The sequence below is a fragment of the Colletotrichum karsti genome (assembly GCF_011947395.1).
Source record: "Colletotrichum karsti strain CkLH20 chromosome Unknown Scaffold7, whole genome shotgun sequence".
NCBI lineage: Eukaryota > Fungi > Ascomycota > Sordariomycetes > Glomerellales > Glomerellaceae > Colletotrichum > Colletotrichum karsti.
The window spans coordinates 421,828-436,920 of record NW_024065907.1 but is presented as its reverse complement, the minus strand read 5'-3'; the positions used below and the strand labels follow the sequence as shown (position 1 = coordinate 436,920).

The 15,093-nt window shown below is 57.1% G+C and overlaps 5 protein-coding genes across 5 annotated transcripts; 3 read left to right on the top strand and 2 right to left on the bottom strand.

Moving 5' to 3' along the window:
- Window positions 1–4,590: 4,590 nt before the first annotated feature.
- On the top strand, window positions 4,591–7,857 carry CkaCkLH20_02957 (uncharacterized protein; the record flags this gene model as incomplete). Its single annotated transcript, XM_038885676.1, has 1 exon — window positions 4,591–7,857. One exon carries the CDS (start codon window positions 4,591–4,593, stop codon window positions 7,855–7,857), a length of 3,267 nt encoding a protein of 1,088 aa, XP_038748875.1.
- A 978-nt stretch (window positions 7,858–8,835) lies between these two features.
- CkaCkLH20_02956 (oxidoreductase) lies at window positions 8,836–9,651 on the top strand (the record flags this gene model as incomplete). Its single annotated transcript, XM_038885675.1, has 1 exon — window positions 8,836–9,651. One exon carries the CDS (start codon window positions 8,836–8,838, stop codon window positions 9,649–9,651), a length of 816 nt encoding a protein of 271 aa, XP_038748874.1.
- A 210-nt stretch (window positions 9,652–9,861) lies between these two features.
- Window positions 9,862–11,159, bottom strand: CkaCkLH20_02955 (BRCA1 C Terminus domain-containing protein; the record flags this gene model as incomplete). The annotated part of the gene is made up of 2 exons (XM_038885674.1): window positions 9,862–10,959; window positions 11,088–11,159. 2 exons carry the CDS (start codon window positions 11,157–11,159, stop codon window positions 9,862–9,864), a joined length of 1,170 nt encoding a protein of 389 aa, XP_038748873.1.
- Window positions 11,160–12,207: 1,048 nt separating this feature from the next.
- On the bottom strand, window positions 12,208–13,554 carry CkaCkLH20_02954 (uncharacterized protein; the record flags this gene model as incomplete). The annotated part of the gene is made up of 1 exon (XM_038885673.1): window positions 12,208–13,554. One exon carries the CDS (start codon window positions 13,552–13,554, stop codon window positions 12,208–12,210), a length of 1,347 nt encoding a protein of 448 aa, XP_038748872.1.
- A 282-nt stretch (window positions 13,555–13,836) lies between these two features.
- Window positions 13,837–15,065, top strand: CkaCkLH20_02953 (putative translation initiation factor eIF-1A; the record flags this gene model as incomplete). The annotated part of the gene is made up of 3 exons (XM_038885672.1): window positions 13,837–13,896; window positions 14,467–14,545; window positions 14,686–15,065. The coding sequence occupies 3 exons, from the start codon at window positions 13,837–13,839 to the stop codon at window positions 15,063–15,065; spliced, it is 519 nt and encodes a 172-aa protein (XP_038748871.1).
- Between the last annotated feature and the right edge of the window lie 28 nt (window positions 15,066–15,093).

Below are 15,093 nucleotides of genomic sequence, written 5' to 3'. Positions count from 1 at the left end.
CCCCCCCCCGCCCCCCCCCCCCCCCCCCCCCCCCCCCCCCCCCCCCCCCCCCCCCCCCCCCCCCCCCCAAGACAAGAAGAAACATATGGCGTTGAGAGAAAGAAGGTTATCGCGGGATCGGGAGGGCCACATGGCTCTCTCTGTTTTGGTGGTGGTTGTGCGTTGTCTCAATATTGGCCGTTTGAAAAGGAAAAATGGACGCAGAATTGGGGGAGGAGAGCCAGTGTGGACTGTCCGCCTGAAGTTGTTACTAGCCGAGCTACACTGTAGATTGCTTTATTTGGGGGCGGATCTGGGAATTCATTTTTAACAACAGGATGTTTCTGACGTTTTGATTCAGTTTACGAGCCGTGAGAGAGACATTGCCTGTGTCACGCCAATGCTGGAGGAACGGAGGAGCCGGGATGGAGGAGGAGGATTGCGTAGACATCTGTCAAACGTAGTCGTCCGAAGGTTTTTTTTTTTTTTTTTACGGGAGTTACTCCGGGCCAGGCTTGATGGAATGGATGGGTAGGGAGGAGGGTTGGAGAGGTATGGGTAATTCTTGTGCCCCCTGTTCACTGGGTGATAGTGACGGATGAGCTAGGCTTCCGGAAGGCTGAGTCCGACGTGCCCTCAGCTATGTATGTCTTGGGTGTTGCTTTCGAGGAAGGATTTGTTTCCTTGCGGTTGGAGGGTTTCTTTGGTGTCGGACAGGGCTTGTTCGGCACGGTGGACGCGGGGCTGGAGCTGAGAGAGCTTGAGGAGGGGAGGTGCGGTTTCGGGGGTTGTTGGTGGGATACGGATGGCGGACGGGAGGTTCGAGCGGGCCGGCGAACGTGAGGAGGAGGAGAGAAGGGAGGGAGGGCTGTGTTGGATGGTGACGAGGGTCAAGGGATGAATGGGAGCTTTAGCTCTGGTCGGCTGGAGGCCGTCGGATAAGAGGAGGAGGCGGTGCTGATACGGATACCGGTTTCGAACACCTTACATATCACCGTTGTATTGCGATCACGATCTAGCAATCCTTTTTTTTTCCTTTGTCATATGAGATGGAATGTCATCAGGAGTGACGGATTGGAAGGGAGGAGAGGGAGAAGAAGCGCGCGTGGGAGGGAGGTTTTCGTGATGGAGGGGGAGAATCGAGAGGCCGTGTGTGGTTGAGGAGGGAACCGGGGTGTTTTGCTGCAGTCTGGAGAGGGTGCGCTGGACAGGGAGAAGGCCGCCGGGGATCCGTCCGGGGGTGGGGCGGTGACGACGGACGGGACGCTGGATCTTGAACTCGGGTGTTCTTAGCGAGGGCGGGATGTGCACTGCAGCGTGTGTGTGTGTGTGTGTGTGCATCTGTATGCATGGATCGTCTGTGGTGCTGTGCAAGCAAGATTGGGCGGTTCTGAGGTAGCATTGGTATCTTTTTTTGGGTGCTTGGAGGAATCGGAGGGAGCTTGGGTCAGATGCCAGATGCCAGATGGATGGATGGATGCCAGATTTCCCTAGATCTGACTGATCTTTTTCATGTGTCAAATCCCCGATCCGAATGCATGTGAATAGCCTCCTTCGTCCGTTCTCCGGAATGTAGTCATGAGCGTCGCGTGCCTCTCTAATGAGCTCAATCTCGTTCTGATATTGGGACATGGTCCGTATTTCATAATCAAGTAATCAGCATTGATGAAAGCGCTGCATACTTGCAAATTGGATAACTACTATGGTAAGCTTGAGCGAGCTCTAACACCTCCAGCTCCCTCTCTAGTGTGACCTGGACCTGAAGGGTGCAGCAGGGCTAAGGAAGGGGAAGCTAGCGCTTGAGCCCGTCGACGGCGTTGGGACGGACGGTCTTGATTGTGTTGCAGTAGCTGTTAGCGAGAGACTCTCAGACACTCAAATACCGGAGTAAGAGTTGCGTATAATACGTTACGTTGGTGTCGTGTGTGGTTTCCAAGGTAGCATCTCGAACGAACTTTGCAATCTAGAAGAGCTTGATTTCCGCAAGATTACGGCACTTTGCGCAAGGTGCTTGACGTGATGCACGGTGTTGAGAGGTACGACTTGGAGGGCGCGGAAGAATAACCGACGTCGCCTTCATGCTGTGTTCTTGATTTCTCGTCATGTCCATGTTAATCTATCCTGTTACCCAAGAAGGTTTACCCGACTATCTCTGTACCTCGAGTCTCGACTGATAAAGTGCATCATCTTGTGTTGCTCGTGGCAGAAATGACAAGAGCCCAAAACAAGCCACACCGTCCTGCCACTCTCGCGGCCAAACGCGGAACCAAGTTAGCAGAGGAGAGCTTCAAGCCATCTTCTTCTAGCTCCCCTTCCTATCATGCCTCACCGAGTGTACCATAGCAGTATCTCCAATTCTCGTGCCATTCTCTGCGCGTCCCAATCTCGGCATATCGTGTTTGTCAAGGATGATCCGGGCCGATCGACAGCAACTCAGATGAAGGGGACGGCAAACAGAAGCCGTAGATGAAGGCCCGTCCTGTTGGTTTGAGTAACCAAACAGGCGGCGAGCAGATGACTGCTGGTGGTGTTTCCGGTAGGACAGGACGCCGGCATATCACCAGCCTACCAAAACCCCTTCATCTGAGACTTGACACACGAAGATTGCTGCCGGCTCGTTACACACGAGTCTGAAGCAGAGACACACGAGAAGGAGGATGACGGCGCTGTATTCCTTACCGTACCTACCGTACCGTCCTAACAGGCAATGTCATGTCAAAACCCCTGCTCATCAGCACCAGCACCAGCACCACCAACAAGAGCGCATCACATCGCATCGCATGGCATTGCATCGTTTGGTGCTGCATCTTGCCAATGCCAATGCCAATGCTGCTTGATCCCTACCGCACATCCCTTCACATACTGGGGTCATCCACCGCCCTGGGGCCGTCAACCCACCACTAACACGACCCCATTCCCACCCCCGGCACTCCCCCAACCGACCAGTGGAACCCAGCTTCAGGCTTGTCCCTGTCCGACGCACGCCAAACTGGCTGATCATCGTTTCTTCCCTTCTTTTTTATTTTTGTTTTTATTTTATTTCCCGCGCCTGCTTCCAACTTCCTGACTGCATCCGCAAAGCACGGCAACGCGTCTTTCTCTGCTCCATCATGCTGCAGCACTCACCAGGTTTCGGCTGATGACAGACAACGACGTGGAAATCAGGAAGAAGCAATTTCCCTTGCAGTTCTTGTGCCAGACTACTATGTACCTCAAGATACGAATGAAATACTAACGACACCAGACTGCCCGAAGCCGGAACCCCTAAGCAACACCAACTCTTTTCCATCCCGCCCTCGCCGCCGCCCACGAACGCCGCCTTCCCGTCGCATCCTCGGCCTTTCTTTCTCGCCTGGCTCCCACCGCAATTGCAAATCGTCCTAGTCTCTCTTCTGTCGAGTGACACTCGACACTGGCACGGCACCCGGTGGTCGAGCCCAGTCTGCAAGGCGCCGGCAAAGAAGAAACATGGAACCCCCCCGTCGTGGCGCTTGTCACTCTGCTCTGCATTTTCCTTGGTTCCTCCCTCGTTCGTTCGTCTTTTGGTCGTTTCCGGAGTACGGAGTAGGGGGGGAGGCCCCGACCTTGAGACCTCCAAGACAAGACAAGACATGCAAATGAGAGACAAGGTTCCAGATGTCTTTGAAAACTCGTGGACGGTTATTTTTTCCTTCCTTCTTGTCTGCTCTTCCGTCGAGAATGCCGCCAAAGAACACCACGGGAAGAAGAAATTACGGATACCCATTGTCAATTCGAACCAGGCATCCCAACACTTGACTTGCACTCGCGTCTCAGCGCCACGAGACCACCCTCCGCCCGAGCCCCTAGATGACGGTCTAAACCACTTAGTCACGACGCCCTCATCCTCCCTTGATCTGCCCTGCCTCTGCTACTGCTACTGCTGCTACGGCTGGTGCTGGCCCTCTTCTCTTCGTGCTCCATTACCGAACTCACCCACTCTGTATCCATGTTGTGGTGTATGTGTCGAAGTGTGTATGTGTGTCCCGTCTCTCCCCCCCCCCCTCGGTTCTCTGAGAGTCTTACCATGGCGCAGTCCCTGAGTCCCCCAGCCCTCGTTTCCATCATTTTGCACGGACGCCTCCCCGCGATGGTTTGACGCTTCCACTGCCTCCGTCTGCCACCGTCTGTCTCCCCTCCCGCCCTTTTGCTGAGCTCAGTTCCAACGGTCCGCCAGAGGAACGCGGCCGGACCAACAACATATATCGGTCACCTCCGTCCGCTACCTTGCGCTCCAAAGCGAGGAGAGAGGGGTTTGGAGCTGTTGCTCGACGAACCCGGACTGTTTCTACCCATCCACCCTTCACCTCGCTGCCCTCCCATCACTTCACAAGACGTCAACTTCGGACCCTGGACGCAAATCACGGCTGATCACCCGTGATCGTCATCCTACTACACTGCCGGGTGTCGCCACGCTTCCCGTGCTGTTCACCTTTCTTATTGTTCCGCAGGCCTTTGTTCGGTTGGTATCCATCACTGGTGTACGACGGGACGTCAAACACTTCGACTTTTAGGTCCCGTCCACCGCAGTAACCTTGGGCATGTCATCCCAAGACGCTCAATTACACCAGCCCTCCTCCTCTCACTGACGACATGGCCATTCCCGAGACCAACGTCAACAGACAGCGCGAGGTCATGGTCGTCTCCTCGGATTCAGGCCCTCCCCGGCTCGACCTCACCATGAACAAAGGTCGCCGGGGAACATTCAGCAGCTTCGGCAGCGCCGACGACCGCGGCTTCTCCCCTCGCACCGCCAGATCATCCAACGACCTCTTCGCGCAGGTTCTCAGCAGAATCGAAACGACAGACTCCGATTCCGAGTGGGGTGTCGTCCGGGCCCGCGCCCGGGAGAACAACGACAGACATGGCATGGGGGACCTCATCAACTTTCTCAGAACCACCTCGCCGCCGCCGCAGTTCCCAGAGAAGTCCGTGTTTGACGATAGCGAAGATACCCAGGAGCAGGAGGAAGAAGAAGAACCCGAGAGGTGGAGGCTGTTCAAGAAGCTGCGCCGCCCGCGCACTCGTGCCAGATCGGAGTCGCCCGCTCGCCGGCCACGAACCGCCGGGCTGCCCAACTCTGCTGTCGCTTCGAAGACGGCGAGCGGTGCCTCGCATATCGCAATTTCCATCCCGTTGGAGTATTGCCACGTAGGACCGGACTCCGACTGGGCTCTCGCTATATTCAACGCCACGCCGCCCCTTCCTCCGGCTGCTTCTCGAGCCAGCGAGGATAGCGTCAATGGTCAAACCAGGCCTTACGCCAGCGATCGCACCGTTACCGTTCTCAAAACCGTCAGCGAGCAAGGATCCGCGTTGACAGTCGACACGATGAGCACGCAATCGCAACGTCAAGGTAGAAAGGGCTCGGTATCTATTTGGCCCAAGATCAACCCGAATCCATCGAGCCAGCCGAGAACGCCTTATGCGACACCACCGGGAAGTGTGCGCGGGACTACGAGCGTCTCCAAGAAGAAGCGTGGCCGGCTGGCGGGGTCGCCGCAACAGTACGCAGAGCTGCCGGCGTCACCGGTCATCATGCCCCAAAGCCCTGATGAAAGCTTCGATACGAAGCCTTGGGAGGCAGGAATTCTTTCGCAGTCTCCTAGTCAGCAAAAGTCAAAAACGAAATCCCCAAGACGGCCGGAGAACATCACTCTCCCGCCTCGTAGATCCAGCATCAAGATTGTGCGCCCACAAACAGAAGGCGCGAGAGACGGAAATCAAGCATCGATCGATGGCATGATTGGTGGCTCGGCGAGGCGCCAGAGTGTGACGTTCGATGGACCTCCGCTCAGCCCAGGATACTCCGAAGTGCCTTCGCTGAGCCCAAGCATAGCAACAACGGAGTTATCAGAACCGATCATCACAAGGGCCCGGTCCGCAAAAGCTTACTCGACCGCGTCGGTCATATTCCAGGACTCGGAGTCAACTACGCCAAGGCCGTCGTTGACCATCAGGCCCGGAAGTAGTGACACCACTCAGACTACCCTGGTGAATGAGTCCGTCGCCTCCCGCAACCCGTCAACCAGGACTGCCACATCGAGACAAAGCCGCAGAGATCGCGTCAAGAATATCAAGCATCGGGACATGGAGGCTCAGAGAGCCTTCAAGAAAACGCGAGAAGAAGATGGCGAAACGACACCAAGGCCACAAACCTCCGAGACGGTGATCAGCTCTCTTCGGCTGCCGTCCCGTGATGGCACATTCGGGTCCAGGGACGACATCCGTGGCATGCAGACGAAGCTCTCGGCCACGAACTTGGCCAACATGGCCGAGTCTCAAAGGAAATCACCAAGCCACAGCTCCAACGGCAATTCACTCAAAATATCAGATTGGCAAGCGACCCAGCGTGTCGATACCCCGGGCTGGGAAACGGCGCAAGAGGAATTGAGTCCCGACTGGGAAACCGCCCGAGAAGACACCCCGACCCCGCCCTGGTCGAAACCATCGCTCCTGGACGAGACCATGGCCGCCGCCGACTCTGCAGCCAGCAAGTTCGACAGCAGCCTCGCCAGAGACAGCACAATCAGCTCTGTTCCACCCCGCCGCTGGGGGAGCCTCAATCGAACCAGTTGGGCGAGTTCAGTCCCTCTCTTGGATCGGATAGGCAGCTTCGTCCTGTCCGAGGCCGATGCTGCGAAGGTTGGAGAGCTGGTTAGCCATGATAATTCAACCGAAGGCCAAAGTCGAATGACGCGCGCAGACTCTGCAACCCTCTCTCAGACGGATTCGGCCCGCCTCACTTCGCCTCCCCTAAGCATAGTAGAAAGCGAGGGCAATCTCCCCAGGTCTGAGACGGAGACGACAGCGCAGTTCATCGCTGGCAGCATAGCTGCTTTTCCCAAACCCGGTCCCGCGCCCAGGTTGAGCGCCATCATGCCCGTTGCCGAAGTCGTGCCTGGCTCTGTCGACGAGAGATGGTCTGCTTCAACTCTAAACTCCCCAGTGACTGCCGTCACCCACATCCCCTCCGCGAATACTCAAGCACCAACACTGCCCTTTCCGCAACTCGCCCGCCCACACACGGCGGGTAACACGAACCCAGAGCTCCTCAACGCAGCCTACGACACCCGGAGAATGTCGCTCAGAATACGGCCGGCAGCCGACGAAGGCGAGGCCTCCGAGACCGCGACTGTGCGCCCCAAAAGCCGCCTCCGCGACGACGACGGCGTCGACTTCCTCTCCATGTCCGCCAGGGAACTCCGCGCCCACTACGCCACCCTCCGCAGCGCCAGGGTCAACGACCTCGCCCACGAGATGCTCCTGAACCAGGAGCGTCTCGAGATGCGCATGCACCAACAGGAGCGGAACCAGATGCTCTTCATCGAGCGCCTAGAACGCTGCATGTCCGACCTCCGAAGCCTGCCGGGCTCCCCCTTCTCGACATCTCGCCCACTGGACTGGCCCCTGGACCATGACAACGAGCTGGTCTACGAAGAGCAGCGCATTAGCCGCGTGCGCAGGCCCAACCGCCTCGGGGGCTCGCTGCACCAGCAGCATCACTCCGAGTCGTCCCGCCCCTCCCGCCGCCGCCTCACGGGAAGTCAGGACGACTTCGTGGACTTTGACGGCGACTTCATCGACCGCCACGACCAGCGCAGGCAGCGACGTCCGTCCACCTCGCACGTCACGCCTTCGTCCTCGCGGAGATCGGGAGCGGCGGCGCGGCCACGTCGCCACGGCGCACCACCCGTGCTCCCTCCCCTGACCACCCGCCGCAGCGGGTTGGACTCCCTCGACCCCCTGATTCGGGAGCTGCAGTTCGCGGCGCGCGTGAGCCAGGAGACGAACCGGACGGAGAGGATCCGGACGCCGCAGCCCGGCGACCCGGGTGATTACTATTACAACATGATTTGAAGCGGATCGACGATGATATGTGCCGTGGACTGTGGAGGGTATACCTTTTTCTCTATCCCAATATTTTTTCAACTTTCCTATCTCCTTGCTATCTCTTTACGCAAGCTGCAGCGCCGATCGCCAGGAACGCGGTCTCAAACTAGGGGGCGGCGGGTTTAGCAGTGGATGAAGTACATTATTTCCTTTGTAACGAACTTTCGGGAGGAGAACCGACCATCCTCACGGTGTGAGTGTGGGTTGTTTGGTGTCTCTCTCTCACTATTTCATGATCAACGTACCCTTATTCCCAGCGCTGCCTACGCAGACGCACCCGCAATTGACGAAGAAGAACATCCTTCATCCAAGACCAGATACCATTTGTGCAATGCCGCCGTGAAGACGATGATCAGTGACGTACATGCCCAAATAGCGTGATTCCCCAGTCTGTGATGCGCCTAGGTCCTAACTACCTTAGCCCAGGAACAGCTCTTCGTAGATCCGATGAACCGGGCACGCGCCACATCCGATCGTAGGTCTCTTTTCCGTGGGTTTCCGTGGGTCTCGTCCGTAAAACTGTACAAGACCAAACTCTCGGACGAACGAGGCCAGAAAGCATTGATTAATTTACTCGGTGTGAGCTGCGGACGACGCTGATGCGAACGTCCCTGGGGAGAGGGGTCGGGATATCAGCCACAGCAATGACGTCGTTGCCCCAGAAACCTCAACCACAAACGGCCCCAATGTTTTTCTCAAGTCATGATGTCTTTGACTTTGACCAACTGCGGAAACTCAATTCGAAGCAGGGCGTAGGCGTAGGCATGGTGTGGAATTTTTCTTTTGTCCCCCTAGAAATGAATCGAATGGGTTTGAATATCTGCAACAGAAGAGCTGCCGAGGTGTGACATTACCGTGCCGTGCGTGGTCCGAATTGAATCAACCCAGCGCCGCCAGCCCGTGAACACACCACCATCCCATCACGGATCACAAGACACACACAAAATGTCCCGCCCCTGGATCCTCGTCTCCCCCTCCAGCCGCGGCATAGGCCGCCACCTAACCCGGCACCTCCTCCAGACCACGCGGGCCCCAATCATCGCGACCGCCCGCGCCGACACCACCGCCGCCAAGGACCACATCCTCTCGGGCCTCCCCGGCGCCGAGGACCTCGCGCCCCGGCTGAAAGTCGTCAACCTCGACGTCACCTCGGAGCCCAGCGTCCGCGCCGCCGCCGAGGAGGCCGCCGCCCTCTTCCCGACGTCCACGCACCACCTGCGCCTCGCCCTCGCCATCCCGGGCATCCTGCGCCCGGAGAAGGCGCCGTCGCAGGTCGAGTACGACGCCGCGCTCGAGACCTTCCGCGTGAACACGCTGGGGCAGATGATGCTGATGAAGCACTTCTCCGGGTTCCTCCCGCGCAAGACGGCCGCGCTGGGGAGCGGCGGCGAGGACGAGGAGGGTCTGCCGCCGGGGCGGGCCGTGTGGGCCGCCATGTCGGCGAGGGTCGGGAGCACGTCGGACAACCGCAAGGGCGGGTGGTACAGCTACCGGGCGTCCAAGGCCGGGGTGAACAGCCTGGCTAAGAGCCTGGACCTCTGGCTGGGGACGCGGAGCGGGGAGAAGGCGATGGCGGTGGCGTATCACCCGGGGACGGTGAAGACGGGGCTGAGCGAGGCGTTTTGGGATACGGTGCCGGAGGGGAAGCTGTTCGAGCCCGAGTATGCGGTGGAGCGGATGTGCAGCGTGCTCACGAAGGAGGTGGGCATCGAGGGACGGGGGAGGTGTTGGGATTGGGCCGGGAAGGAGATTTTGCCGTGAGGGGATACCACTGTGGAGGAGGATCGAGTCCCGGGTTGGGAGGGAGAGTTTGGTTTAATATCATCATATTCCACAACTTACTCTATAAATGTCGTGAAGAAGAAAAGGCTGCTAGTTGTACATGAAACTGAGACTTCTCTGGTAAAACTCCGCGCCGTCAAAAGGACCGCAAATCACTTTTGCTCCCTTTAAGCTCTCTCCTTATCGCCCTCATAACGCGACGTTCTCGAACGACGCTCCGTCGGGGGACACGCCCGGGCTTTGGTTCGGATTGTCCTCGTCGTCTTTACCCTTCTCGCTTTCCGAGTCGGACTCCTCCTTCGGCCGGTGCGCGAGGTTCTGCTCCTCCTTTTCTTCGAACCGCACCTTGTGTCCCTCGTGATCGGCAATGGTCTTCTGCTCTGTCTCCTTCTCGTCGTCGCCGGGCGACTGCTGCTCGTCCTCGGCCTTGGGGGCAGGGGGCTTTTCCTCCGGAGACTTGGCGGACGCGGCGTCGCCGTTCTCGGGCGAGTTGGCAGCAGGGGGCGAGGGGAGCTCCTTTTGCATCTGAGGCGTCTGTTGCTGCGGCTGCGGCGGGGTAGGGGCCTGTTGAAGTTCGTCGCTAGACGGGCCTGGTCTGACGGCGTCGAGGTAGAACTTGGTGACTCCCAAGATACGGCCGTTCTTCTCACAGGCCTCGACCCATTCGGGGCGCACGACGGGGATGTTCGTCTCGACGGCCTTCTCCCAGGCCAGCCCGCGGCCCTCGGTGGTGACGAAATGCGTTGTGTCGATGCGGACAGAGTCGACGATTTTGGCCCCGATGCGGTCGACTGCGGCGGCGAGCGCCTCGCGGGTGCCGGCGGGCATGATGCCCGTGGTGATTGTGATTCCGCTGAGGTCCGTCATCTTGTGGGTGCGGACGACGACCTTCTCGGAGGAGAAGGTGCCGGCGGTGGTGCGCAGGACAAGGTGGAAAGTGTAGTCGGTGTCGACGGCCAGACCCGAGATCTTCGTGCTGTGCATCTGCAGGGGCCGGGGGATATTGCCTGCCTTTTGGCCGTTGCGGTAGAGGGAGAGAGAGATCAGGTCTGCGGTAGCGAGCTCGATGGGGTCCCATTCGAGGACGACGGAGGTCTGGGTGGCATTGCGGCAGCGGAGGACGGGGGTCGTGGGCGCGGAGGCACCGAAGGCTGAGTAGATGCGGTCCTGGAGCTCGCGGAAGGCGTGTTCGGTTTTGCCTTCGGAGACAAGGTTGCGGGAGACGGTGATGTCGACGATCGAACCGGAAGAGATATTGGGAGGGAGGAGGATGGAGGGGAATTCGATCTAGGAAGGGCGAGGGTTAGTATGAAGTCGTCAAGGGGTAAGCTTGCTTAGGGGCATATGGAGCTTGTGCAGATGTCACAGCTTCCCTCGAAGGACACAAGACAGGCTAACTATCGAGATTGACATACAAGACGTTTATCGGGCGTCAGCAGAACCGTGACGCCGGCATCGACCTTGCCGACGGTGAGGGAGACAAGCATCGTGAATGGTGGCTTGCCGGGGTTGAGGGGGACTGGCCTCAAAGTATCTTGAAACGATACGTATCGCGTGGGTAGTTGGAATCAATTGCGCGGTCCCGAGCGGGCGGTTTTCGACGTGTCTCCTATTCGATCCCGAATTCCAAGGTCGAGCTCGTGTACGGAATAGCGAGGGCGACGGTTTGGATTTGCTGTGTAGCGAGTTTGCTGAGGCCGAGACACATATGCTGGGTCAGAGATGCAACGTCCTTCCAGTTAATTAACCAGGTTGGCAGCTCCAGGGAGTCCAGAGCGTTTCGGTTGGCAGCTCTGCGCTAGCGATGTGATTCGTTGATGTGCTCCTCCTGGCAAGCAAGGAAACCATCCTTGATGGCGCGGCGGTACGTACCTCACCCTGTGCTTCAACCTCAGCTTCTACCTTACACCTCCACGGTTGTTATTCCTGATCGACTACTCGGATGGTGACTGAGAATAGTAACAAAGATAATAGCACCGACACCGGGGAGCATCTCCTGAGCATTCAACAATCGCTATAAGATAGAGGATATAACCGCGGAGGAGTATATCTTGAGTTGATAACTTCAGTATCCCTAAGTGATTGATTGTTTGAAGTAATGGTGATAGTTCAGTATGTTTGGCGTTTTCAAGATGCTTTCCTTATTTCGCTGCTACAGGAAAGCTTGGTCTCAATTATGAATCTGGGTCGTACACAGAAGGCCCATGTGAATTTGACATTTATTCACTGACGACAACCAGAGTTTCTGGTCCGCCGGTCTAGATTTAATCTTTGGGTATCGAAATGTTTGATAATACACCAGAGATTATGTTCTCCTGTTCTTACACGGGTATTTAACGGCCGCTCCGGCAGAGTCGAGCAAGACGACAAGCAGCCTTGTATGCGTGGCGCCCGAAGGCCCGGATCTCGTTTTGAGACCGTCGACAATTCACGTCGGACCATTTTGGCGTATTCTCGTCTTTGGTCCCTCAAAGAATGAGGTTCTTCCAGAGGCCACCTGAGATGTCCCGCCTCAAGAGTGATGACTGAGCGGGATCAGGAACTTGGGTCTTTTCGCTTCCATGTCAAGGTTTTGGTTCTCTTGATCTCGGGAAACGACCATTTCTTCGGTGCCTCTGTCGACTCGGCTGACTGAAGTTTCTCCGAAGTCTCTTTCTGTGGTTGTGGCGGTTGCTCCAGAGGTGGCTTTTCCTGGACGTTGCTCACCGGGGGAACATCTTGTGGTCGCTTCCATGTCAAGGTCTTGGTTCTCTTGATCTCAGGAAACGACCATTTCTTCGGTACCTCTGTCGACTCGGCCGACTCAAGTTTCTCCGGAGTCTCTTTCGGTGGTGGTTGTGGCGATTGCTCCAGAGATGGCTTTCCCTGGACGCTACTCATCGGGGGAACATCTTCTGGCCGCGGGAGCACATCCTCCACTTTGGGCCGTGGTCCTCCGATCATGTCCTTCTTCCTCAGCCAAGGTCGGTACACCAGCCCTCTCAAGCTTGGATCGGGCTTGCTCATCTCCTTTTTCGACGCCCATCTCGACTGCAAGCTCTTCTTTAAATCCATTGACGGTTGGAACTTGCCTCCCGTCCACTGTGACTTGTGGAGGAAGTAATCGAGACAATAATTCACTGCCTCTTGAACCTCAGTCATCGTCACCTGGGTGCAGAACTCCTGCGGCAGGTTCACATGGAAGTGAAAGGTGCCTCGCAGATCAGGACCTCCTGGATTAGACGGGAGTTTTCGTCCGTATTTGTCATAGCCCTGGACGAATAGAGCCGTCCTCATCGCCTTGATGAACCTGGCCTGAGAACGGATGACGATGCCTGCCTTTCCGAACTTGTGGACCCCGGTGTACCACTGCCACACCGGTTCGTTCTTCTTCTTCTTTTCGTACGTGTAACCGTGCATCACCGCCGGCGGATTCTCCTCATGGGTCTGCATCACGAAGTCTGCCGCGTCGTACTGTTCCATCACATGGTCCAGCGAGAACTTGCACACAAAGTACTGCGCCGCCGCCATATTCTGGGGTATAGGAATCCGTTGATAGATATTCTTCGTCATAGGCCAGCCGATGTCCAGTCGCTCGAGGAATTGCTGGGTGAGTTTGTTGACTCGAGGTGTGCTTGAAGCTTGATCGGGAAATGCTCTCGGCGCTTCGGCAGAAGGTCTGTTAAAGGAATCTCGCGGTGGCCTTTTCGAGGATTCGCGGCGAGTGCTTCTTGGCGATTCAGAGGAAAATCTGTTGGAGGTATCTCGCGTCGATCTATTCGAAGACTCGCGCAGAGTACTGGAGTGCCGGGCTAGCTGCGCGGGGCCGGTAACTGTTGTCGACGCCGGCGACGGCAGCCGCTGGAGGGTGCGAATCACATATTGAGATCGTGTCGTGTTCATCGCAAAGGTTCGGATGGCGGTTCGAGACTAGTCATATCTAGCGGCGGGATTTTGACTAGGTGACTAGGTGTTGTCGTATTTTGCTTGATTTGGTCCCATGGCCAGGGCACAGTCATCAATCTTCCTCCTTGGGTATTCAGGGCCAAGCTAGGAGTCAACATCTCGAAAATAAGAAGGCAGCTTGGATCTCTCTACAAAAATCAAAGATTAGATAAGCCTCATAGCGCCCAGACCACTTGAAACCTCAAAGCATCTGTGTGTGGCTCACACATATTCACCCAACTGCTCACCCTGCTTCACCAATTCTGTAACCGCGCCACAAGCAGGAGGTGCGCTGTCTCCGTTAGTGATGACACAGAGCACTGCAGCCGCTAAGCAGTGCCCCACTTGACTCATACCGGGCTGCATCATTCGCCCCTCCAACCGGCAAGCGCTCCCCATTCTCCGTTACCATTGAATCACAGCACTAGAACTGGGTAGCAGCCCAGCCCAAAAAGCCCATTTTTTTCGTCGCTCACTCACGCACAAGCGATAATAAAGGCTTGACCCGTCAACATCGCCGCCCACTTCCTGCCCCTTCCTCTTCTTCGACCTTCGACACCTTCCACTCTCCCACCCCCCTCCCCCTATCAACCCTCAGAAGAATCATTCTAGAGAGTCAAAATGCCCAAGAACAAGGGAAAGGTCAGTTGTTTCCCTCAAACTTATCCGATGATGGCGTCGCCTGGCAAGAGCGCAAGGAGAAGGAGAGGAAAAAAAAAAACACCCCTCCCCCTGCTTAGGCTGGACCCGCCAACAACCCCGCCCCCTCCTTGCTATTCGAAGGCGACGCACACCGATCATCATGATGCTCCTCTTGATGGTGTTGATAGAGAAGCTGCCTCCCGATCATGAGGACTAACAACCACATAGGGAGGAAAGAACCGCAGACGTGGCAAGAACGAGTCCGACCACGAGAAGCGTGAGCTCACCTTCAAGGAAGATGGCCAAGGTCAGTGCCGCACATGCCCCTTTGTTGGCGTCGACTTTGAAAAAAAGTCAACGCAAAATTCCCAACTGCCTAGACAACAACTCTAGACATCACCGCCGCCCCCTTCTCACCTGAAACAAACAATGCTGATACCTCCCCAGAATACGCCCAGGTCGTGAAGATGCTCGGCAACGGCCGCCTCGAGGCCCAGTGCTTCGACGGCGTCAAGCGTCTCGCCAACATCCGCGGCAAGCTCCGCAAGAAGGTCTGGATCAACCAGGGCGACATCATCCTCCTCTCTCTGCGCGAGTACCAGGACGACAAGGGCGACGTCATCCTCAAGTACACTGCCGACGAGGCCCGTTCCCTCAAGGCCTACGGCGAGCTGCCCGAGTCCGCCAAGATCAACGAGACCGACACCTACGGTGCCGACGGCGACGGCGACTGCAACTTCGAGTTCGACGACGACCGCGACTCCGAGGAGGAGGAGGACGACGCCGCTGCCGGCGGCAAGAAGGATGTCGACATCGACGACATTTAAAAGACACGTTCTTTCCCGTGCGTCGAAG